Source organism: Seriola lalandi, unplaced genomic scaffold (genome assembly GCF_002814215.2).
Source record: "Seriola lalandi dorsalis isolate HSWRI2012SDOR001 ecotype SW California unplaced genomic scaffold, Sedor1 jcf7180002054297, whole genome shotgun sequence".
Lineage (NCBI taxonomy): Eukaryota > Metazoa > Chordata > Actinopteri > Carangiformes > Carangidae > Seriola > Seriola lalandi.
In genome coordinates this window covers 877,249-903,349 of record NW_019524850.1, presented here as the reverse complement: position 1 = coordinate 903,349, position 26,101 = coordinate 877,249, and the positions used below count along the sequence as shown (strand labels likewise).

The window sequence follows — 26,101 nt, the reverse complement described above, 5'->3', positions numbered from 1 at the left end:
TTTGCCATTGCCCCAGAATTCTTCTTTTTTTAGTCAGCATTAGAGAAGATTTATTGTTCCCCATGGTTAGAAAGTAAAGGAATCACAGTTTATCCCAAACTAAGTAGATTCAAGAGGATGGCGAAGCACCAAAAAAGTGATTTGTGGAAATTAGGTTTCACTTCCTGCTTTGGAACAAATAGCGCTTCTTAAATATAAAACTCATTTACATGTATGAGTCACAAAATCGTTCTCCTAGGCATTGTCAGCAGAGTAGCTCCAGGCTCTACATCACTGTGATCTCTCAGATTGGTCCTCTGGCTCTCTGGTTTCAGTTCATGCACCAAACCGGAAAGACTGTCCTGTGAGACTAATGTGTGATTTAGTCTCTGTCTTTTTTCACCCTCATGGCTCCATTGTTCTTATTTGTCTAGAGGCAGAGTAATGGAGACTGTGAATTGTGTAGGGATATGTATTATTGTTTGCCTTTAACCACTTAAAGCACAAACATATGAATTGATTTTAACTATTTAGTGGTATTGTTTTAAATTGTATATGCATATGATTGATTAAACTTCTACATTTTGACTTGAAATACAATTTTAGACCCAAATACAGTGTTTGTATGTGTGTGGGGTTTTTTTTACCCTAAACTCAAATAGTGTCCTTTGTGCACTTGCTGTTGGTGCTCCACCTGGTGGTTTATTGTGTTGTGCAACGTATATGGGAACTGATTGTGTAGGACAAAAGCGATGTTCTCCACTTTCATGTCTGTGTTATGCACCACACAGCAGAGAGAGTCTATAACGCCTTTTTTTTTTAGCTTAACTATTGTTCTGAAAATCCAAGGACACACTGAAAGAAAAACTTCTAAATGGGCTTCAACTCTAATTTGTTCATTAACTTTAAGTATAGATGTGTAGCGCGCCCCCTCTGAGGCTTTATATTGTATGCAAATGCTATTTTACTGTTACGCACTGTTAACTATAATCTCCGTAAAGGGACCAACACTGACCTCATTTTAGTGAAAATTGCTGAGAGAATCGTCCACTAAACTAGAATAAAACTTGTTAATCAGAGAAAATAATATGAAATGTGACAGAAATATGCCCAGGGCAGTTGTTACACTTTTAAAAGTTTTATTCAGAGTGCATGCACTAAATAGCAGCCCAAATCAGAGACTTGAATGTTTGATAGATCATTTCTGTGTCTTTCTACATTGCAGGATGAGCCCCTTCAGGTCTGTAGACCCATTCTGATTGGAGACATGTTCTAAGGACGACATCTCAGCCACCATGAAAGGGTTAGGAGCCAACCGCAGTCGTCACCTGTCCGACTCATGTGAACCAGCGGGATGCCCACAGAAGCCTCTTTGTCCTTTAACCTCAGATCCTCACAGCTCCTTTCTGTTGAGCCCCACCTTAAACCACTATGGCACTCTGGACCCGCATCTCCACCAGTGCCCTCCCACCAGCCCAACTGCCCTGACCCCTGACTGCTTGCTGCCTTTCAACCAGATGTCCAACAGCAGCACCTTCCCTCGTCTGCACTTCACCTCCCAGACTGACCAGGCTGACTGCTCCCAGGGCTGTTTGGCTGGTGGTGGGGTGGGACAGGGCAGCAGGGCAGGTACACTATCCAGCTCTTTGTCTATGGGTATGGGCTTGGGTCTGGGCCTCACTGGTGCTCCTATGATCACCAGTGGATCAGCCACCATATCCTCAGCAGCAGCAGCCAAGATGAATCGGTTACCCTCCAACCTTTTGGATCAACTAGAGAGGCACCTGCCCCTGCAGCGTGATGGCTTCAGTACTCTGCAGTTTCATAGAGGACGCATGTCGAAGCAACGCAGTGAGAGTCCAGGACGCATACGTCACCTGATGCACTCTGTGCAAAAGCTATTTGCCAAGTCCCAGTCCCTGGAAAACTCTGCAATCAAAGGCAGCATAAACGGGCGCTCAGCTGGAGGAATGACTGGCACCATGGGGGCTGGTGAAGATGGTGGTAGACCAACCCGCAGGAGCAAGAGTAAAGACAGGGCTAAAACTGAGGGGCCAAAGCAGAGACCCAGGCCCAATGCACTAGGCCTCTGGAGCTCAGATGATGCCCTGGACACTGACACTACCAAAGCTGGCACTATTGCTGTAGGTTACCGCAACCCACTGAGCATGATGACTCTTGGCAGAGCGGTTTCAGACAGCCAGGCTCCTCCCAGACATATCCCACAGGGCTACAACACTATTTCTGCACATACTCTCAAGACCTCTAAAAGCAGCAGCGACCTCAAGTTCCTGGCATGCCCGGCGACACAGGTAGGATCTAAGGAAGAGGAGGGAAGAACAAGGGGAAGCAAGGATGACACATTGGTGAAGAGGGGCTCCTGGTCCACTCTCACGCTCAGCCAGGCCAGGCAAGTGTTGCAGAAGGGTTCTGCTACCGTCAACAGGACCCTGCTTAAATCTAAGTCATGCCACCAAGACCTGGCACAACAGTTCCTTCAGGTAGGAGGGCCAGTGAGTATTCACCTTCACCTTCATCTTCTTTGTAAGTTTGCATGGATATCTTTATAATTTCTCTGAGGTTTGTTGGTTTTATTTATCTGGAGGACACTTCCTGCTTTGCCTGATAATTTGATTAGATTAACCCTTATTCTATTTATCATATACACTTTATCCACATTTTTCATACTTAGTCACATTAATAGATTTTCCCTTTGGAATTCATCCCAGTCATGATTTGTTTTTTTAAGTATCTTTGCTGCACTTGCTTAGAATCATACTATTAATATTTATTTTAAAAAGATAAACAAAATCAGACGCAAACAATGACATATATACAGTGTTTAAGGGATACACCCTGAATTATATACATTACATAGAGAGTCTCACAACTGTGTGTATGTGTTTTCATAATAGGTTCCACTGGGGGACTGGGCAGGAACTTTGGGTCGCGGCCGGCCCAGAGGAACTGAGATCCCCTGTCGAAGGATGCGCAGTGGCAGCTATGTGAAAGCTATGGGAGACTTAGAAGACAGCGAAGACTCCGAGGGAAGTCCCAAACCTTCCCCCAAATCTGCAGCTCGTCGCCAGAGCTACCTGAAGGCCACGCAGCACTCCCTAAGCGAGCAACAGCCGCCACCACCTCCACGCAAGTGAGTCCCACAGCACAGAGAATCAACTTAATCATACTGGAATTATAAACTTAATTATCATACTCATTGTTTTGCCATAGTTGAGTTTGTGCTCTTTTACTTTACATTCATTCAAACAGAGATAGGCCCTGAAGGTGTATTTGATGTTAAAATTGTGGGAAGAAGCGTCTTTTCTCATGTCCCCAAAGGTAGTCAGCAGGTGGCAGTATCTTGTCACAAATAATCGTCTGGATGTGCAGCAGCACTTAGTCAAGTTAATAGTAGCTACTCATGGAGGTAAAGATGCAGCATAATGAGAGAGGACAAGACATGACATGCAGTATCATCTTTATTTGCTACAAAAGCAATAGGAGGTGAAATTTTGCCATGTGTTTTACCCCTACATCCACACGGACAGGCCTCGTTGCTACGCTCTCATGCGGGAGGATTATCTGTGGTCCCCTCTGCAAAGTGCATGCTCTATGCAGCATCTGAGGTCAGTGTCATCGGTAGGCAGGCAGCGTGGCCCTCCACCCAACCTCACCTGCTCTACCACCACCACCACAACCACCACCACCTTTTATGTTCAACCCTCCCAGTACTTTTCCTCTTTGCTCCCGTGCTCCATTTCTTACCTTGCAGGTATCCTGAGTGGTGTGTTAGTACTTAACTCTTACCTGCTTCCTCAAGCCCTGATCTCATAACATGCAAATGTTCCATGGAAATCACTCCGACACACCCTGCTGCTTAGTGCACACACATTTTCACTAACACAAGTTGTCAGACGTGCAAGCCAGAACAGAGGAAACTTCTCAAAAATTTCTCAGATCAATCTGAAAGTACATTTATAAAATCGTATTCAGCAGTTTTACTCAGAAATTATTGTTTCCTCTGTGCTGCTATTTTAAACCCTAGCACATATCACTATCTGCACTTCTCAATTGTATTTAATTTCAAAATACCCAGGGGAACTTTTTGGAGTGTAATTTAAAGTTTCTCCTGGATATCATCAATTAAACACAGCCCTCACTTATTCCGGTCTCTGACTTCTGAGAGGCTGATTATTACATTCACTTCCACAGCACTCTGCCGTCCCTGAAAGAGCTGTCGACTAATCGGAGCCTCGATAACTTAGACTGCCTGGTGAGCCCGTTGGAGGCCCCTCCTCGCCACAGGAACAATGATTTCAGCCAGTGCGCTGGCACACTGGGCAGAGGCTCGGGCACTCAGGTATGTCTACTGTCTTATCAAATGTGCTGCTGTAGCTTGTCATAGTATTATTATTTGGTTGGAAAGACTATTTCCTCGTGTGTGTCTGCTAAACCCAAGAGTTGTAGATTCAAGTCATGATCGACCAACGTTTCCATGACAGAAATTTTTTATGTATTTTTTGGGGGGTATAATATAAATATTAGAAACAGCTAATTAGATAATTTTAGATTGACTCCAGGGACCTTAAAAAAAGAGGACTGACTGCGATCAATGGTAATCACGAGGGAATGAGCAGGTTGAAGCTACTGAGAGAGAATATTTAAACGTACAGTGCGTAATGCCTGAGAGATGGTATATGAATGAAGCAGTCGGGAATGAGCTGGTGGAATAGAAAAGATGCTTGAGTGTGTTCGCAGATTGTCAATGTGGGACATAGAGTATGCCTCAGTGTAAAGAGGAGGAGGCTTGTTGTATATCTTCATCAGCAAGATGCAAAATTACAAACCAATGAAAACAGCCTTTTATAGAAAAGGAATGGTATCAGTCTGTATTTGTACATGGGAACTTTAGCATTAATCAGACAATGACTTAAGGATTAAGTTTCCTTTCAGATGAAAGTTATGTCAAAGAGTAAAACCTGTATGGACAGTAACCTACAACATTTGGAGTGAGTAAATGAGTGAATTAATTTTGAGAAAGGATTATTCATGTTTATGTACCACTCACAACACTTTCATATTTGCTACTAAAATGCCAAAAATAGAAAAACTTACTACTGGTTGTTCATATTACTGTACTTCTTTTGATGTTGTTTGATCGAAGGTTTCAGATAGCGCTGGCTGTCACTGCTTATTCCCATCATACAATGACAATACAAATCCTTTCAACAAAGAAATACTGACAAAAAACAAAGTTATTTTGAGTAACTCATACAATGCAGCACAAAATATTTTTATACTGGCCCTGAACCAAGAACTAAAATTAGTTATCTCTGTATTAGCTTTTATATGTTTTGATTTTTTTTTTTTTACACCATTTACACCATTTAAAATCGTTAGCCAATGTGTCCATGAGATTTCTCCAAAACATTTGAACTAATAGTTGGAGATTCAACTATTAGTTGGAGATTCAACTATTAGTTCAAACTGCCTGCATCTTAATTCATAGTTATAGACAGTGCTGGAGAGGAACTGAGTACATTTACTGAAGCAAAGTACAAGTACCTCAAAATTGCACTTAAGGGCAAAAAGTACAGTTTTTACGGTATTTGTATATGACTTGGATATTTCCATTCTAGAGTATGTTGCTTTATTCTTCTCCACCAATACAGTTCAGAGGGATATTATAAGGCCCAAAGAGGCTAAATTATCCAACATTTCATAGATAAGAGAAAAGTTTTTTAAATGAATTTGTCTAGAACTTTGTTTGTTTGTTTGTTTTGTTCTTTCTTCAATCATCTCACAACCCCTTAGAATTACCCAAATTCTTAGGACCTAACTCCCTAACTTTAAGGAGCTCTAACTCAACCAGGTACATCAGTAAAATGGTGTTTACACGGCGGTGCATAAGTTTCAGTGGTCTAACAATGTCATACATAATAATGTAACAGTCACAGTCATTAATTGTCTGCAGAATCAGCACTGGTACTTTTGATAATTTTAAGTAGATATCTGTGAAAATACTTATGAAATTGTTTGGTTTTTTTTACATTGTTGTACTGGCGCTTTTACTAAAGTTAAAGATCTGTGTGTACTTTCTCCACCACTGGGTAAAGACCTAGTGAATGCATGTTTCTCAGTCTGCCCTCTGCCCTCAGCGTGTGAGTCTGCACACGTTCTTTCAGGTATGTGGGCAGGGCTGTGGGCACTCAGTACCATACTGTGACGGCGAATCGCAGGCAGTGGATGCTCTGGATCTGCCCGCGCCAACGTGCTTCCGGTCACGCAGCCACAGCTACCTGCGGGCCATCCAGGCGGGTTGTTCCCAGGATGAGGATACGGCCTCTGTGGACTCAGACTCACCACCACCCACCACTACAGGCTATAGCTACAGCTCCAACACCAGTGAGTACCAGTGACAGGACAAGGTGGGACAGAGCTGCTGAAGATAGATTGCAAATAGCTGAAAGGGAGGGAATACATGCCAAATATCATCAACACATCCATTTTCCCTGCTTCACAACATTTTGTAAACAACTGAAAGTTGGAGATAGGACACTTTTTTGTATCAATGAAATCCATCAATTATACAAACCAGAATTAAAAACATATTTACTTATAAAGTACATGTAGAAATGATAAAACTTTGTGTGTTTAGTTAAGAAAAATATAAAGAAAACATATATTAATCTAGACAATACAACATACCTCTGTCTTCACTATAGGTAAAATTAATTTTAGGTGTTTTTTCTGCATGGTCTAGTTTTTTCATTGTGGGCAAACTCTGTTGGAAGAAAGCTCTGAACTTCAAAAAAAGTGCAACATATGAGATGTAGAAAATAGAAAAGATTTTTGCACTATATTGGTAGTAATATAATTGTTACATTTCAATCTGAGTGAGGAGTTTTGGTTACAAATTGCTCTAGCTCTAGTTTTAACAGTGAAAGTGCAGGACTGGGAAAGAACGTCCCTCTTATCTCTGAATAGATGAATCCAGAGAGAAAAGCAAACCAATTTTTTATGTTATCTGAACTATTGTGAACTGTAGAACTTAAAACTTTGACGCTATTTTGCTGCCAATACATTTGTGTACACTTTTACAAAAGTACATTGTTTGATAGAAAATGTTACTTTGAGGCACCTCTTTGTTTTCAGGGCAACATGTGTAATAATGTCTCCACCAACTTTCAGATTACATGCTGTGTTAGTGTCTGTTAATGAGGATTATGTGAACGGTAATGCAAAACGCAAATGCAGCAACATAAAATAAAAGTGAATCATATTTTACTGTTTTGGGTTTAAACCAACCAAATGAAACAGTCAACTATTCTTTTTGGGGTAGTTATACAAGTGTTACAGTTGTGTGCAAAAGTTTGGGTAGCCCTGGGAAAAATTACACTTTTAGTGAAAATAAGTAAATACAACCACTGCAGCAAACAGACACTAATAAAATGAGCCTTTCTTCAAATGTTAATGCACTTTTACTTGAGGCTTTGGTGATGTCCCTCACGTGTAAGTCACCTTGGATAAAAGCATCTGCCAAATGAGGAAAAGTACATGTAAATGTTACTTTTCTTTAGATAAAAAATTAAACAGTAATCGTGGCATGTGCAGAAAGTCTGGTCTCCATACTAACTCAGTACTTAGTAACCCTCCTTTGGCAGATATCACAGCTTGAAGTTGCTCTTTATAGCACTTAAGAGTCTTTCTATAAGTGATTTATCAGTTTCCCCCCACTCTTCACTTCACTTCAGATTCTGAGATATTTTTAGGCTGTCTTGCACACACAACATGTTTAAGATCTTTCCACAGATTTTAAATGATGAAGTCAGGGGACTGTGAGGGCCGTTCCAAAAGCTCCAGCTTATGTTTCATGATGTAGTTCATTGTTCATTGGCTCATTGCTCTGTTGTAGAAGCCTGCTGCCTCGTTTCACTTTCACTTTCTTAACTAACTGCATGATATTTGCATCCAGAATTTGCTGATATTTACTTCTTCCCCTTACTTATTCCCTCTAAACTCTTGCACACTGCTGCTTGTACTGTTTAATTTTTTTTTTTTTCAAATTTTTAAGTTCATGAAATAAAAAGTAACATGGAAATTAACATTTGAAGAAAGGCTCATTTTTAATGTCCATTTGCTGCAGGGGTTGCATTTACTTCTTTTCACTTCAAAAATCCACATAATATGTGATTTGCCCAAACGTTTGCACACAACTGCATGTATTATTGCTTCATACTGTATGTCTAAATGCATTGAAATTTCATATATGAAAAGCGTATTTTTATATTGGACTTATACCTCAGAAAGTGCACGTTTGCTTTTACCATGATGTATTGTTACAGTCCATTACAATGTATTACATAAGATTATAATATTTTCAGCTATTGTTATACACAGTAGGATATGTGTACTTGCTAGAACTTTTTAAATTGAAATTATTTATAACATTAACTGTTATAATGGCTGAATTAACCTCCTAAGGGTTCACTATTAACCCCCATTATAACCTGCAGTTTCATTATTTCCCCAGCCAGGTATCCAGAAACCAATTAGTAGCCTACTCTACATCTAAAATAATTAATTGATTGATCAGTTGTTTAATTAATAGAAAATTAATCAGCCACGATTTTGATAACTGAAAAATTGTTTCATTTTTCATTTCATTTTTAAGCAAAATGCCAGAAATTCTCTTCTACCAATTTTTTAAATGCCAATATTTGTTAGTTTTCACAATCTTCTTTTTATACTTAACTCAACATCTTTGTGGTTTTTGACAGCTGGTTTGACAAAAAAGCTCAGGGAATAGTGAGGGGCATGTTTCACTATTTTATTCACTAAAAAAATCTTTCAATCTTTATTTGACACAGGGAAAAAGAAATTAAATTTGATAAAATACAACTTTACAATAAGTGACAACAATATAAACTAAAACAGGATGGAGGGCCCTTCATAATTTATATCCTACTTCAGTGGTGCAAATTTCTGATAAATTTGCATTAATTGACAGAATTACATTGACCCAATATGGAGTAAACCTATGGTTTTTGGGGCCCCTGTCTTGAATAGGATAGGTCCGTATATTTAGGTTACTGGTGATCTTTAATATATAATATTTAATATATCCTATTATCCAAACATAATGTTGTCTGAATTTGTGTTGCCAAGGAGGTTTTAGTTTTGGTTTGATGTCTTGACTGTCACCGAGACTACCTCTAAATTATTTTGAAAATTGGCTTCGTTTTACAGAAACGTGTGAATAAATAACCAAATTTAGGTACAACTCCGATATGTATTTTTTATGTCTAGACTTGAGTCTGTTCCCGCGGCATTCAGAGACAAAATGAAACGCACCTACCGTGAACACATTCACATACAACGTTACCCTGAGTCTTAAGCCAATCACATCCATCATCGATTAGATCGAGGAGCTGAACTGTCCAATCGTTTGCAGAAAGCAGTAAACGGGGAAAACGTGGACTCCAATCCTCGTCGTCAAGGGCGTGTACTACAAATCTTTTCTTCACAGCGTCGTTGTGTATCTTACGGCAGGACACCGTAGCCCGTCTGCACCTCGTCTGCCTTTCATGAATGAACTGAAAATAAGGATTTTCGACTCAACCACGATACAGTAAGGGTTTTTGTCGATTTTCATTAACTGAGCGTTATTGTTCGGGCTGTCAGTTGCTGTCGGTGCGCTAGCAACAGCAAGCTAACATGAGCTAATGGTCTGGTAGGTTAGCTAGCTAACGTGGATGAAGAAAGGGGATAAACCCTAATACGAGTTGTTAGCAAGCGGGCGAGGTTGGCAGACACTAATGTGGCTGCTGTTGTCAGAATGGTGGTAACGAGGCAAAAAAGGCTACCGGTGGGAGCGTCTCTTTGTTGGCTCACTTACACATCTACTATATAATGCCTCCGGCTAACGTTACTCAACGTTAAATACCCTGTGTGGTAGCACACCGTAATGAGCGTTTACTGCTACTAGCACAAGCTAACAGTAGCTGAGGCGTCCACAGCCCAGTGTGGGCAGCCCGGTAACCGGCTAGTTCGGCTAACCAAACCATTCTCATTTGTGAAAGCAGATAGATTACTGACACTGACTAATGGACTCTGTAATACAAGCCACAATACCTTACCGAATAGCTGGATTTAGAGATGTTTAAATCGTTTCTTACTGTCACGAATCATTGAAACCGAAAAAAAACCATCCCGGAATTTCTCTGTGAAGGCACATAACTCGGGCTGATAAAGTATTTAAGTAATTATATCTGAACATTTAATGTTAAAAGATGAGGCAGAGTAGCGATTCTTTTCTCGTATCCCAGTCTCAACATGTGACAGTGATGCGAGCTCAGAGGCACGGGGAAGCAATGAATCACCTATCAGTCCATTTACAAAGCCAAGACTGACAGTCCTTTCTGTTGCAGATATGATTTATTTCGTTGTTCTGTCCTGACTAGATCAAAGTACCATTTGAAATTTAACACGTTGTTTCCTAGTGGTAGAAGATAACGACTACCTCTGAGTTTTAATATTTCTCTTTTATATCACAGGTGGCATTCGTAGATCCAGATAGTGTCTTGAAAGCTGTCATCTGAAATGATATTACCTCAACTCCAACAACCGCAGTGGCTATTTCTGGCTAAAATTTCATGTCATTTTTATTCAGTAGCTAGCTACCACGTGTTAAGACCTGAGGACACAATCAATAATTTATCCGCTTCCTGCCCTGTGCAGTGCTTTGCAGTTCAGCAGTTAGGACACTCCACTGGGCTTTTTAAGGACCACCTGACCTAAGAAAGATGTGCTCACAAAAACGTGTAGCATCAGAGCGAAACACTATTCTGTACTCACTGACACAATTGTTTGTATTGACTGAGAGAATTCCTGTTGAATATACTTTTATTCTATCCAATGCTTAGTAAATTATTTAATTTTTAGTCTCCCCAAAGTTGAAATTCACCCATCCATCAGACAACCATTGTAGCCACACGGCATGTTCATTGTATCCAGCACCATATTGCACAAGACATGGTGTGTCTGTGTATTACCATGGATAGACTGTGAGTCATCCTCCACAGTATTACACACTCTTCCTCTCACACTCATTGATGAGGTAATCTCTTGACTGAATGGGTGAAGCAACTGTAATTTCACTGTAAGGTCAGCAACAGACAGGCTTCCTAATGATGTGTGTGGAGCTATTAGTTAACATGGTTAGACAGCATAGTAAAGGCATCTCCATTTCCTGAACTAATGATGTACTGCTTTTTGTCAGCTACTGGGAGAAAAGCTATTCTTGGTATACATTGATAGACACTTTTTGTGTATTACATTAGGAATGTTCTCTTCACCTAGCTTTTATGAGGCACTTATGAGGATTTGCTGTTTTTCTGTTGTGATAATGTTTGATATTTTATTCCTCAAGTTTTGGTTTGTCAAAACAAACAATCTGATACCATTATCTTGGGAGTTAGGAAATTTCGATGGGAATTTTTCAATATTTTCTTTTATAGATCTTAGGATTTGTCAAGAAAACAACTGGCAGATTAATGGATAATTAAAGTAATCACTAAAGTAATTACTTGCAGCCCTATTTAATTTTTTTGTTTTCATCATATGCAACTTAACAATGACCAATTGAAAGGTTGCATGTCTGAAGCACATCCTCACAGCCACACTGATGTAGACAAAATCTTCTTGAATGAAGGCTTTCAAGTGGAGATACTTGACCCACCAGTAGTTGTGTGCTTTTGACCTATGTGATATAGTTGTAAAAGAAATTTTTTCTAAAAAGTATCTGTTCTTTATTTCACAGCATTGTATCTAACTGAAATCAAAGTTGCTCAGATGTGCTGTGTTGAAAAGTATCCCACTTTCCAATCCTGAAAGGTTTGACCTCAGAGGCACTTGTCACATGTACTTATGTCAGCTGATTAGGTCACAACCCAGACTGTTGCCACAGTCCAACAGGTCAGAGCCACAGGAGGTCTTAAGGATATCAGGATACTGCCTATAAGAATGCACAAACCAAGTCTCCAGCAGTGTAAAGAGCAGACTAAATTATTTGGATTTTGTCTTTTGTTTGAATGGCTGTTCTCAAGGCAAGCTATTCTTTGCTTTTTATTAAAGATTTTTATGGTTACATTTACTTTTGGAAGACCAACCACAGTAATATGTTACAGAGAAGAAGTAGCTTGACTGTTAGTGAAATCAAAGCTGTTTGTTTTTCCACCTTATGTTTTGTTTTTGGTGTTGTCACTGTTATGGTCTGTGTGTTGTGTAAGTGGTTTACTTTTTATTTTCCTGTCAGTGTGTCAGCATTGTCTACTAAATGTCAGCCTGCCTCTCTCTCTGTCTTAACAGATCACACTCTCTGTCATGATGTTCGTCCCGCCTGCCGAATGATTTTCCGCCTTTCTACTCGTACTTCTGAGCTTGTCTTATTATAGCTTCTTATTCATGAAACTCTACAACATGAAACGTTATGAAAACATTTTTGATCAGTAGTATTCAGCCGCAGTAGTGTGAAAACCGAACGGCATCAACTAGTTGCTACTAGTAATTGGCTTTGTCATAGGAAATGGCCATCTTGAGGCTGTCAGCCATCTATTACAACATCTACGATCCATACTTTTGATGCAAAATCGCCTATGCATATACACAATATTTGTAATTTCACCATCATACATAATGTAAATGTATAGTTCTATGAAACTAATGTTTTCCCAGCTGACATGAGCTGACATTGATTTTTGGGCTAAGACTGTTTTTTTGTTTTTTTTTAAATTAAGTGCCAATTTTTTTGTTAAGTAGTAAGTTGAACATAGGCCAGTTCTCTGCTCATATTTGAATATGCAGTATTCTGCTGAATGATGTCTCTTTTGTGCTTAATCTGTTTGTCAGAAGTCATGCTCAACCATGTGTCCTGGGCTAATGTTTCAGTCTACAACTCCCACAGCCTGTCAGCCTGCCATACTATCTTACAATAAGACTGCTAATCTAGGACGTAGGCTCTGCTACCATCTCTTTTCATGGTACTTGGCTCATGTACAGAGTTTCACAAGGCTTCATCCACAATAAGCTACAATACTCTTTAAAAAGCTTGGTGTGTACTTTGCTTTTGTATGTATTGAGCTTGGTGCTTTAGTAGAAACGTATGTGGAACCAGACTGTCTCCCCTTGCAAAGTTCACGCTGCAGCTTGATTAACACACTCGACTGTAAGTCAAATTCACTCAGGAATGAGCTCAGTGATAATCAAGACTTCCTACATACCAAACCAGAAGGCCAAACACTGTCACCACTAGAGAAACTAGTGCTTTTTTAAAATAGCTAATGACAGCAGCATTGAAAATAGTCAATCGTGTTCACTCAAGTTTTAGTCTGCTGTGGAGGGCCCATTAGTGGTCATCTGATAGCTCTCAGACAGACCTGTTGATGGAGCCAGAGCATATCTCGGGTCAGACACTGCATAGCTTTCATAAGTGAAGCAATTTAGTTAACGTGATCATCATAGTGGCGTTGACAGCGTTGTAATTGATCTTAATTGTTTTCAGAATAAGAGAAAGCTCTTGGGCCCCTAAAATAAGTGACTCAAAGACAGCTGCTGTCCTCATTACTTGTCTCATATTTGAACATGTAAAAATTAAAAATTCTGTGTCTTTTCATTCTCTCAATAGGTTAGCTGCCATGTTTCCCACAATAGTTGGACTAGAACTGAAATTTAGCAACTTCTTTGATCAGCTGTGGACCTGATCGTTAATTAATGATCATTAAATCTAAATACCAAAGTCAAGTTCCGTGAAAGATATATTTAAACAAATGATGTGTTTTTGCAGCACAGCCCAAGTAAATTTTAGATTTTGAAAAATCCTTTTTAATAATCATAAACGTGTAAAGCATATGAAACAATGCTGACCCAATTTAAACAATGAAAAGTGTTGGGAGCCCAGAACGAAAAAGAATACAATGTGCTGCCACACTCCCCTCACGACAGACTTATCGTAAGTCTCACTGTTTTCTAAGACCGTGAGGCTGTAACTGTAACTCTTTGTTGATAAAAATGTCATTAGTAATGCAAAGAATAGTATCACGAATGGTAAAAAAGGAAGAATCCTTAGTGATTTGGTTAAATGAAGAGCTGCAGACAACGGCGTTACCTAATAGGTCATTAAGGAAAGGGAGGCTGTGTTAAAACCAGCTTCATCTCTGCATTCAAAAAAAGGTATTGATGATATCCATTTGAATGAGGCTATGATATAACATTGTGGGATGCCATTGTAGAGGGCCAGTTAAAACCTGCAGGGTGGTCTGGCAAAAAGTTGGACTTGGCTCAACTAGCAAGGTGCTTCATTTGCTAGTCAAATACATGCAAACCCACATTCCCACTGGATTACTTTGTGACATGAATGGTGTATTTTTACTGTGTGCCTCACAATCATCGTAACAAAAGATAAAATTACAGACCTTGTAACTTTCCAGAGTTGTAATATTCTCTCTGATAGTTTTATAAACCTCTCTGCAGTTTTTCGGTTTTGGAGAAGCAATCATATTCACAGATCTGTTACTCAAACTGGACTTCTTAGATTGTTTTAAAACAGGGCTGATTTCGTTCTGAATGTCTACTAACACTGTTGCCTGTGCCATTCTTGTTATATCTTAAAACAAATGTGACATTTTAGTCTCAGTCACTGTTGCTTGCAGTAAGCACTTTGCAGTTTTCCCAACTGTATAGAAATTCGGCACTAGTCCAGCCACTGACCTGCTGGGACAGCCAGCTTTGGAATTTAGCAGTTAATCATTCACATCTCTAATTTGGACTGTTATCCATTCATGCATTCAATGGCCAGGCCTTGATTGTGTTAAAAGACCTGATGATTGAAGGTGGCATGACCTTTAGGGTTCTGGAGAAGGAAATGTTTCAGCTGGAGGCTATTTGCTGGCCCTGCCCCAGACATACAGGGTCTGGGCAGCTTGTTCATCTCCTAATTCCCTTTTGGCACAATCCCCATAGGCAGGCATCACACCACATATTGCAGTAGAACAGCAAAATGGATTGTACTCTTTGTTAAATGTGCAAATAATCTGCAATTAGCCCATTTTGCTTTGACCTATTTGTTGTTGTTGTTGTTCATAAATCATGCTATTGTAGAGCTAATTGAGGATTGCACGTGCGTAGTCAACTTTTCATGGATATTTGGCTTAGAATAGATGATCTGTTTCAGTGTAAATGTTAAGAATTAATTTTATAGCTCTGTGTGAGTAAGAGATGCACTGCAGCCTTGTAGACACAACAAATGGGAGGCATGTGTTAAGACTCAGGGTGTAATAGGACACATTAACTTTGGGAATGTCATGCATCTGTGCTATCAGTATCACAAGAAGTGTCTCATTCTTTCAGAATAAATGTTCCGTTGTTTTTTGCATATGAAGGTCAGGACTGCATGAGCAACTCGTGAACTACATGGAGTGGATTCCACAGCCATGTTTGTGTATGTTGGTGGGATTTAATGTGGGCTTTACTAGTGCTGTTACTCGCAGGCTGATGACGGAAGTGCAGTGCCCTCAGAATTACAGGGTGTTGGGTTGCTATTTAGATTGAAACCACTACCGGAGAGAATAAACACTACATTTTCTTGGATTACTTTCTTGGTCAGCTAATTTTAAAGCAATATTTCATCCATCATGTGTGAGTGTACGCTGTAGTGTGGCGAAAGTATTTGCAGTATGTTTTGCAACTCTGTCAGTCGTAGATTACCAGTCAACCAGCTGTTCAAATAGCATCTATACATTCTGCCCCAACACACCCCCCCATTCTGAAAGAAAGCCTGTGGTTTTTCTTGGTTTCTCAAGTTGATTTACTGTAGTCAACTCTGTATCATTCACCACAACCTTGCAGTCAGACTGATGGCAGGAAAAGAGGCACCAGTCCCATTCCTTGTGCCTGAGTCAGATTGGTCTTACTCACTTCTAATCCACTTTAAGGCCTCATTTTAATCTCTCTTTAGGATAAATGTGTTGAGCGCATTACAACACAGAAATCAAGAGTGTTGCTGTATTGTAAAAAATTATGAATAAAGAAAGAGCATACATGTTATGTACAGTCGGTCTTTAGAGCTTTTTCATTGAAAACTGCTGCAGGTCGAACAGTGAAATAAATGAACTGAAACCAGCTATAAAGCTTTGTAAAACTTAAGGGAGCTGCAGATTTGAGTGACATTTCCCTCCAAGCTCATCACTACAAGTGACCCCCTTCACCTTGTAATTTCATACATTGTTATCATAAATATATTGTTTATAGCTGCAAAATATGTCTGTCTTCCTAGCACAAATGCGGTCCTTGTAAATTGACTGATGGGTTATTTCATTGAGCATGTGTATACTGACATGATTTTACCATGTAGATTTGTGTTTTCATTTGTGTAAATGTTAAGTAAGAGATTGTTATCAAGACATGTTATCAATACATGATTTGTGCAGTCCTGTACAGGATAACTGTTTTTGTGGTTTGGCTAATCTCCACGGTTCTTCAGATGTGGGAGAAAGGCAAATAGGAAATTGCAAAAAGAACATTTTAGTATCTGAAACTGTTTGGTCGAAAATGGCTTTGAGCAGAGAAGACAGTTGTCCTGTCAGACAGTCTCCAGAGCAAAAGCACTGTGAAGGTGTGGCATGTAAAGGACGATCCCCTGAGACAGACTGACGTCAATGGAACACAACCAGCAGGTTTACAGGAAACATAGAGGTAGCTTTGAGTACATCCTAATAGAGGCAGCAACAAGAGCAAAGTGCAGATTTGTTTCTCAGATTAGCAATGTTAATGGCTTTATGTTTTGGTGCTCAGTAGGCACCAACTGACTTATGTTTAGTTGCTTCCTTTCTGAAGTCTAAAGGACCAAAGCGAAGGTTTCTCATGCTAAGCTAATTGTTTTCTATCTTTTTTGTATCTGTTTCTTGTCAGCAGTCAGTAATAGAAAGGCTCCTCCTCCAGTCCCACCCCGCACCACCTCCAAGCCCCTCATCTCAGTGACGCTGCAGAGCAGCACTGAGTCAGCCCAGGACACATACCTTGACCAGCAGGACCGTGGCAGTGAGGTCAACAGCCAGTCAGGACGCAGCAACTCCTCTGACAGTCTCTGTAGCATCCGCACGGGCAGTCTGGCTAAGGGAACCCAGCCTCCACCAGCTGCTGTCCCTACCGCAATCCCTGCACCCACTGCAGGCTCTGTACCTCCTGTTCCAGCCCCTCGTGACCTCCCTCCCACCATCACTGTTGCCACCGCCACCACTTCCACATCTACCCTGCCCCAAAATGACACCCTGGGCACTGGAATAACCCTAGCGCAGGCCCCGACTGCACCCAAGAGGAAACTTTCCTCAATCGGAATTCAGGTAAGATTTGTCTACTTTTATAGTCAGATACATTAATGCTGGGAGAAGGCTAAAGCCACTGTCACACTTGTATTTGAATGCTTTTCTGATTTTTATTCAGGTGGATTGCGTTCATCCAATTCCAAGAGAGGAACCACTATTCCTGGCTACACCCCTAAAATTTCAGTCAATTGGAGTTCAAGTGGAGAACGGCAGGCCGTAAGTCTCTGCTCACATTTGACATAACAGTGAATGGGAAGCCATAAATAATGATCTGATGGTTTGTTCCAGTTTTCGTAAAGATGTTGCAAAGACAGAATGTGCTTGATAAGAAATGTAACGTATACACACTGTGATATTGCCATTAATGGTATCATTATATGAATGTATAATGAGACATAACAGGTAACTGATTTTCAAATGGCATCTTTAAAAGACTGTTTGACTTAAGGCTTCTCAACGACCTGCATAGTGTGTTGCATTCTTGTACACATCTGGCTGCTACATAGTGTGATCAAATGAAGAGTATTTCAGTATAAAAACTGTGTGTGAGTCAGTCAGGAAAAGTATTTTATTTAATCGGAGATAGATCGATCATCTGAACTGAGGGCAGTGTTATGAGTCAAAGTAAAGCCAAAAGTTACTATGAGAGGGGGCAGTGGTGGCATAAATGTTGGGCAAGCAGGCTGCTTTAAGCAGGTTTGGTCCCGGTCTGGCACAATAAATCTTGGTGGGGAAAGTGAAAGAGCAGCGACCACTGAGGTGATCCCGGAGAAAGACCTTTTAACCTCAAAGTGATCCAGTGTGTACTGCTCAGCAGGTCAGACTGTGTTCGTACTGGGCAGCTTCCAGGTGTGAATATATGTAAGTGTGAATAGGCTGTTCCTGAAAAAGAGATCCTGGCTGTCAGAGGTATTTTCCAGGTTAGATAAACATTCAAAAACCAAATAATATACATTTTTCATATATTTTTTTTTTTTTTAAGTATATTTTTGGGCTTTTTATGCCTTTAATGGACAGTATAGTGGAGAGTGACAGGAAACAGGGAGGCAGAGAGAGGGGGAATGACATGCAGCGAAAGGCCGTCCGATGCGGGATTCGAACCGGGGCCGACTGCAGCGAGGACTGTAGCCTCTACACATGGGGCGCCTGCTTAGACCACACACTATTAACATATATTTATATGTTTTGTTGGTGAATCTGCAGCCTGTGCTAAGTGAGTAGGTAAGGTCATTCAGCAGTCAGCCTGGCAGCAGCACAGCTCTCTGATTGATGTCTTTTTACTCTTGTTTTGACTGTAGTGAGCTGAGCATAGTGAGAAACTGGCCATTTAAACTTTTCCATTGCACTGTAATTTCCCTTAATCACATTTGTTTGACAGCCCACTTCCTTTGCTCCTGCTCATTATCTCTGAAGCCAGCAATCCGCTACTTTTGTGTTGTAAACCTGATCTGTTGCTAATTTCCCTGCTGCCCCATCTTCAATACAGTGTCTTCTGACTTGTTGTGCCTCTTTGCAGTGGATGATGCTACACCATCATCTACCATAAAGCCGTGTCAGTTAAACTCACTGACCTCAAACTGTTACCGTGGAATGTGTTTGACGCATCACTTTATTGTCTTATTCATTTAACTGTCTGTCAGGAGCTGATGTTTATGCATGTCTCTGCAGTCTCAGCCGGGACAGCAGTATGGCCTCCAGACAAAATACAGAGACTGAGCCTCAGGAGCCCCAGGATGCCGCACCCACAGAAAACAACATAACCAACTGTACTAACAATCAATCAGTGAATAGCGCTGCGCCCAACGGACAGGACAAAGCCATGGAACAGCAGCCCCTTAAACACACCTCAGCCCCAACCAGGATATCCAACTCAACCCAGGAGACTCTGGATCCAGCTTTAGACCCGTCCTCGTTGCCACCGCCAGACCCTAGCCTGGAGACCGGAAACTGCTGCGCCCATGGAGATTCTGTTCAACCCAGCACGCCATCTTGCCTCCGAGATGGCAACTGGTTTCTAAAGCTGCTGCAGGCAGAAACAGGCCGCATGGAGGGCTGGTGTCAACAGATGGAGAAGGAGACCAAAGAAAATAAGCTCTCAGAAGAAGGTAAGTGACACAATTGCATAAAGTGGCTATCAAAACATTTAGGTCCTGTTTTAGATCACAGATCTGATTGCTGCATATCTCACTTTTCCTCGGCTGTCAGGATCAGCTATGATCCACTTCAGAGGGTGGTTGGTGGTGAACCTGCCTCAAACATCCTCCTGAGTTAATTTGAATGATCAGATTTCAATCTCCCCTGAATACTTTGTGGGTGCCTTTACACTCTCCTCTCTGACCCAAAACACGGCAAGTGTCAACATGTTAAAGTGGTCTTAATGATCTCACAATTACTTCATTTATTTTATTTTATTCTTTATTTGAACAGTTTGAAGTTGTGATCTCTTTTTCAAGGGAGACGTGACTAAGAAAATGATATACAATTTAAATATGGACAGACACACGTTGCAACTGTTTTACATTAAGGAAAACAATTACAAGTGAACTTTTAAAATCCACAAGTGAAATGATATGGTTTGATTTCAGTTTCAAAGTGTTCTGCAGCTCATTCCATTTGTAGGGAACATAGTTCTTGAAACCAGTTCTCCCAAGATCAGTTAAAAACATTAAGTACCGCATGTTAAAATATTCTGTGACCTGGTACTGTAAGTACGGTTTAATGAGACAGGTTTGACACTATAGCCTCATAGATAAATTACATACAATGCAGTTTCATTCTGTCAGTTAAGGATGACCAACCATGATAAAGCGCAGTGCACTGTGATACACAGAGGCAAGCTCTAAGGCGGAGGGAGAGCTAGAGCAGACATAATGGTAGATTGCACAGTGGCCCTCCAACTAGCAAAAGAGATGCATGATTTGTTTTTATACAATAAGTGAAGTAAAGCTAAGTAGAAGTAAGGGTTACTTACAGCACCTGTCTAGATGAGACATCACAAAGTTATTCACAATAAAAGACAAAAGAAAAGGGGGCGCCTCGATGGCTCACCTGGTAGAGTGCATATCATTAAGGCTAACGGCAGCGGCCTGGGTTCAAATCCGACCCGTGGCCCTTTGATGCATGTCATTCCTTCTCTCTCCCCAACTTTCCTATCTCTATCTCTCACTATAATAAAGGCATAAAAAGCCTGAAAAAATAACTTAAAAAAAAAGAAAAGAAAGAGAGAAAATACAGAAACATAAAACAAAGGCACATTATAAATGTAATAGAAAAGTACAGTAAGTGGCTTGTCATTTCAGTGATGTGAAGAATTGAATTGCTGCCCCTATTACCGAAGTTCACGGACTGCAGATTAGGCCAGGCCTCGTCCATGTTGACTATGGACAATGAGGCTAAGCACGACATACTCAATACTGCTATTGACTCACAGTAATGTTGCTCATTAGAGTGGGACTAAACTTTGTTTTAGCTGTAATAGAGCCACCACAGAGTCATTTCACTTTCTCCCCTACCACAATATCACTCAGGCTTTTTGGTAGATCTATCTCTGCAGTGTCTTAAATATGAATGAGCAAGAGCAGACAAGCAGTAGAAACTCCATCAGATTATCATTCCTCCTGCTCTCTGTGGGCCTGAATTATGAATTTCCATTTACATGCAAATATTAGGCGTAAAATAACTGAATACAGAGTAATATGTTGTCCTCCCTTAGATTGAGTTGATAAATTACTTCTAAGGAAATCATTTACTGTCACAGAATGTTAAATAGTAAATGTTGGGATAAATATTTCATTACTAGACAACAGGAATAAATTCTACGCAGTCACCCCCTCCTGTGTATTGATGTAGCTCTCTAACCCTTTATTTACTGCATCTCTCAAGTGCAAAAGGACTTGTGTCTTTACTCCAGACCTCACAGTAGCAGCATTTTATGTCCTTTTTGTAGTGCTGTGTCTCTTTTTTTTTTCTTTTTTTTTAAGCTCTCAATGTTTCATTCTTTTGCTCATTCTTGTCAGCTTGTTGAGGATTTATCATGTTCTTCTCTTCTTTTGTAGTGCTGGGGACGATCCGCAGTGCAGTAGGCAGCGCTCAGCTCCTCATGTCACAGAAGTTCGAGCAGTTCAGAGGGCTCTGTAATGAGAACTTGGTGAGTGGCTCCATTACATCCAATTGAATCTCTCTTGATACGCTACTCTACTACATGTTTTTGCTAGCCTCTCAAGTTATTATTGATCTCTTTCATCTTTGTCCTGCCAGCAAAAATGTTCCTACACAAACTGACATGCAGAAGTCTTCCTGTTACATCCTCGATGATTTAGTCAGTCAGATTTACTGTGATAGATGAGCACTTAACTTGACTCAATTGTCAGCTGTTCCTCCTTGTCAGACATTCTCTGTTACAGGTCTAATATTGCTGAAATTTAATAATCTGAAAGTTGTTTGTTGTCAAATGTGTTTTCTCTTCATCAGTTTCCTTAAAGAGAGGCTGACCAGGAAATGTGTGTGTGGGGACGGATGTGATTAATTCTCTCTGATATGGCCAAAGCCATTCATCTATCACTTCTCTATACTGTCTCATAGAACGTGAATGCCAACCCACGACCAACAGCACAGGACCTCGCAGGATTCTGGGATCTTTTACAACTCTCAATAGAGGACATCAGCATGAAGTTTGATGAGCTCTACCAACTGAAAGCCAACAACTGGCAACTTCCTGAGAAATCAGAGAAGAAGGTAATTTTTGGTTCTTAACAGTATTCAAAATACTAAAGCTCTTTCGAGTAGTAAGTCAAGTAGAGTTGTTGATTTATAGTTGAGGGTTAACAGGAGTACTGCTGTAGATATCTGTGAAGTAGGTTTTGATTTATAGTTGAGTTAGATTTCGTTCATTGATATCACCTATGCAACATTAAGCTTTATTGTGCTTTGTATTCCCCACATTAACTGTGTTAACATTCTTTCATTTACTTTGTGATACAGAGTGACAGTGGGATACACACAGATTAATAGAACTGGAGTTACATTCTGGTCACTTGCATTATTTTGCTGCATTTCGTCACAGAATAGGAAACTACTACAGTACTGCAATTACTGTGTTTACATTCTTTCACTGATACAGTGCAGTGATCACAGTGAGCCTAAGATTTGCTGTGTAATCTCTTTGTCAGATGTATGTAACTGAAAAGGAGACGACAACTGAGAGTCTTTCACTAACTTCCTTCTGTCTTGACTCACATCACTGGCATCAGAAACATGTAGAGGAAAACACAAGCAGCCAGCCACAGTTGTTGCTTTTCCCATGTGATATCTCTGTTGATGCTGTAGCTCCGACAGTTAGTTACATCACCTGTTACACCATAGCCTACAAGATATCTTTGGAGAATAGGAGACTAGGAGAATTTTTTTTTAAATTTTCTTTACAGAAAAAACTAGTCAAAATTAATCTGCAGATTAATCAGCAATGAAAATAATTATAGTTGCAGCCCAACTCAAGCTTAGAGGAGTTTATCTGTACATTTACTTTATAAATTGAAGCTTAAGTGATGCTCCTCGCTTCTAAGTCACTTTGGATAAAAGTGTTTGCCAAATGAGTAAATGTAATGCAAATGTAAATTTATAACTATAAAGCTATGCCTAACAGCTTACAAATAACGGAACATCAACACCACTGAGGCTGTGTTTTCAGCTCGCTCAACACCGTACCTTATTCCTCTTCCTTCTCGACATGATTTCCTCAGGATGAAAACAAGCAGCTTCCATCATCTGTGCCAAAGAAGCAGTCTAAGCCCAGACTGTCTGCGGGGAAGGACAGGAGTGTGGACTCGGCTGTGGACAAGCAGAGGCAAGAAGCCCGAAAACGGCTGATGGCAGCAAAGCGCGCGGCGTCAGTACGACAGAACTCCGCCACAGAAAGTGCTGACAGCATCGAAATCTATGTCCCCGAGGCCCAAACCCGCCTCTGAGAGTGAACCAGCACCGATCATTGAGGAAAATCCTGACTCACTTCAGACATTCATTGACACAAACACACAAATAGATCTGAGGCGAACACACAGACGTACAACGGATGCACAGAGGCCGATCCCTCATAGCAGCACAGTTGATGACAGGAGAAATGTGGGGATCACAGGGCACCGAAACAATCCAGAATAATGCAGATCATCACCCTGCTTCCGTGGGACAAAAATAACATTGACAGATGTTTAATACTATTGTTATTATTGTTATTATTGACATTATAATAATTATTATCTCCTAAAGTATATCAAGACTGTCTTAAATGTGCAAGTATCTTGGATAAGGACATCCTGTACCTTGTGAGCTGAAGAATCTTGGTATCCCAGAAGTTTACTCTCTTAAAACTCCCTTCACTGCTGAGTCTACCGGCAAGTTGTGGCTGCCTGGTTTACGAGCTGAGCTACCATCCACACACACTCAGGACACACATGCAGGTGTACTCACTGTCCACAGAGTCTTCCTGTTCTCTATTTGTATTAGGCTGCCACTCGTTGGGTGTGGTGTGTACGCTTTACTGTGTAAGAATTATGAGATGGCGTTAATGTACTCAGAGGTTTAAAATGCAGAGAACCAGAGGAAGGCAGTAGCATATATATTATAAATATCACACTATTACAATGTTCATTTTGTAAATGTTGTATACCAGATTATTTGTTAGAAAGAGGTCAGTGTTCAGTACCAAGGTAGTTTTTTATAGATCAAGTACATGTACTGTCATGATATATTAGCACTTGATGCAATCATTCACTCCACTTCTCTCTCTCTCTTCCTCTCCTTTTCACAAACGCACACTACACAGTCTGTGTCTGTGAATACCCATTGTTAAAGTCTTACATTTGTTTGTTTTTGTGAAGGGATGTGAGGACCGACTGCCCAGCCAGTGAGCTATAGAGGAATGTATGAAATGTATGCATTTACAGCTCATGTTGACTTGATCACTGCACTTTCCATTCACCTCAGATCAAGTTCGCCCACCTTTGGTTGCCTGACCATTCTGACTTTCACTGCATCCTCATGTGATGTAGGGGACCAAGACTCACCACTTGACATGGCATTCCCATTCAAACAGACTACATGTGATAGGGTGGGGGTGTACTTGCTACTGGAAAGGAAATGGAATACATAGCAATAAATAAATCATATTAGAAGAAGCAATGCAGTAGGTACCCAGTCTTAAATGATTTAATTCAGCATCTCTAATAAAACTTTCTTAGAATGAAGGATGAATGTTAATTTCTTTTATGAACTGTCCTTGAAAAGACTAAAATCTCAGGTTGAACACTCAAATACATCAGTAAAACCACTATGAATTGATTATTTATTATATATCCTCAAATGAACTAGCCAAATGCTCAGAACCATTGCCAAATGTTTCAGTTCCAGACCTACTCAGTGTTCTTTAATAAGAAAAACAAGTTCACATAAGGTTCGGTTCAGTGAAGTACAGGCTTAATTTGACTGCTAAAATCCGCCGTCTCCTTCACTCCCCTTTCTAGCAGCTTGAACTCCCACCCGCTTGTTTAGAATGAAGAACTGTGGTACATTTCTAATTTAAATTGTAACGTCATTTGACACGTTTTGTGACATTCATTCGAAAATGAGGTGAACCTAAACATGTCTTGACTTCTGTAATTATATAAAAATTAATGGTGCTGCGAGGGATTTCGTATTGTGCCAAAATGGCAACGATCATCAACATTTCAGTGTCATTTGATAAAGCTTTTATTTAAAGTGATTATTTTATTTAATCTGCTCATGAGTTTAGCTGTCTGTGTGCATATTCTCAGCAAAGTTTGTTTGTGTTCGGCTCACTCCAGATACGCTATGCCTACACTTTCAGCATGGGACTGGAACAGTTTCCACATTTCAGTTTTCTCAAATGGGAACACAAGTGCCAAGGGTACATGAGTGGAACAGGGCATAACAATTACTCATGCACAAGTGTAGGTTGACTCACTAGTTTTTTGTTTTTTTTTCTAGTAAGAGCTGGCTCTCCCCCTACTGGTCAGTCCTTGCGTGACACTCCAGACATCTTGTCCTGCTCCATTTTGAGTCTTTTAGTTAACATCAGACAAGAAATAAAATTGAGCTGGGAATGCTGACACAATACCAAGTTGTTGATTTTCTTATTCTCTTATTTGTATTACATCAACAATGGACATGTGCATTTCATTGTCCAAAGAAATCATTAAACATCCCTTTGCTACATGTCCTGGTCATCATTCTTGCTGTCTTTTTTTATTGCACTCATCCATAATACAATGGTAATATTAACTGCTATGTTAATATTACACACAAATAAATCATAAGCATTAGATTAGACCTTTTATTGTTACTGTGTAATCTCTAAAAGCATGGCCTTCTTACATATAAAAATATCCTTGCCAGTGAATTTTCAGTACTCCTTTAAATGAGTCTTGCAAATGATCTGAAACTATTCAATCTGTGTGAGGCATTCAGGGTATGTACTGTACGTAAAAGTTTATAACTGTGACAAATGGTGGAAAGTCCTCTCAGTTTTTCATATCATTTGAGAGCCGGATCCCTTTATTTGCCCACATACTGAACTTTAAGAGAGTGTGACCTGATCAGGGAACTTCAGTTTGTTTACCAGTACTTCCTGAGTTTCAAAGGGCTACAAAATGGACAAACAATGACCAGAAGGTGCAACTCTGAAGGAAGAATATATGGATGTGCTGTACAACCACCATGTGGACGAGGCAATG

General features: G+C 40.2%; 1 protein-coding gene across 2 annotated transcripts; it reads left to right on the top strand.

Annotated features, from left to right (window-relative positions):
• The first annotated feature begins 1,210 nt into the window (after window positions 1-1,210).
• Window positions 1,211-25,583, top strand: dlgap4a (discs, large (Drosophila) homolog-associated protein 4a). 2 transcript variants are annotated; one of them, XM_087173999.1, is made up of 11 exons: window positions 1,211-2,492; window positions 2,895-3,130; window positions 3,528-3,611; window positions 4,192-4,339; window positions 6,138-6,384; window positions 16,948-17,375; window positions 17,476-17,573; window positions 19,026-19,462; window positions 21,413-21,504; window positions 21,939-22,091; window positions 23,096-25,583. In XM_087173999.1, exons 1-11 carry the CDS (start codon window positions 1,275-1,277, stop codon window positions 23,318-23,320), a joined length of 3,366 nt encoding a protein of 1,121 aa, XP_087030125.1. In that variant the 5' UTR covers window positions 1,211-1,274; the 3' UTR covers window positions 23,321-25,583. The 2 variants fall into 2 exon arrangements, with proteins under 2 accessions (XP_087030125.1, XP_087030124.1); XM_087173998.1 differs by lacking the exon at window positions 3,528-3,611.
• Window positions 25,584-26,101: the final 518 nt, after the last annotated feature.

What these genes read in the sequence shown, in the direction of transcription:
- dlgap4a (XM_087173999.1), top strand. Translation starts at nt 1,275, where the DNA reads ATGAAAGGGTTAGGAGCCAACCGCAGTCGTCACCTGTCCGACTCATGT. An exon ending in GCAGAGGCTCGGGCACTCAG is followed by an intron (nt 4,340 to 6,137) that starts GTATGTCTACTG and finishes CTCTGCCCTCAG; the next exon opens with CGTGTGAGTCTGCACACGTT. An exon ending in AAATAAGCTCTCAGAAGAAG is followed by an intron (nt 19,463 to 21,412) that starts GTAAGTGACACA and finishes CTTCTTTTGTAG; the next exon opens with TGCTGGGGACGATCCGCAGT.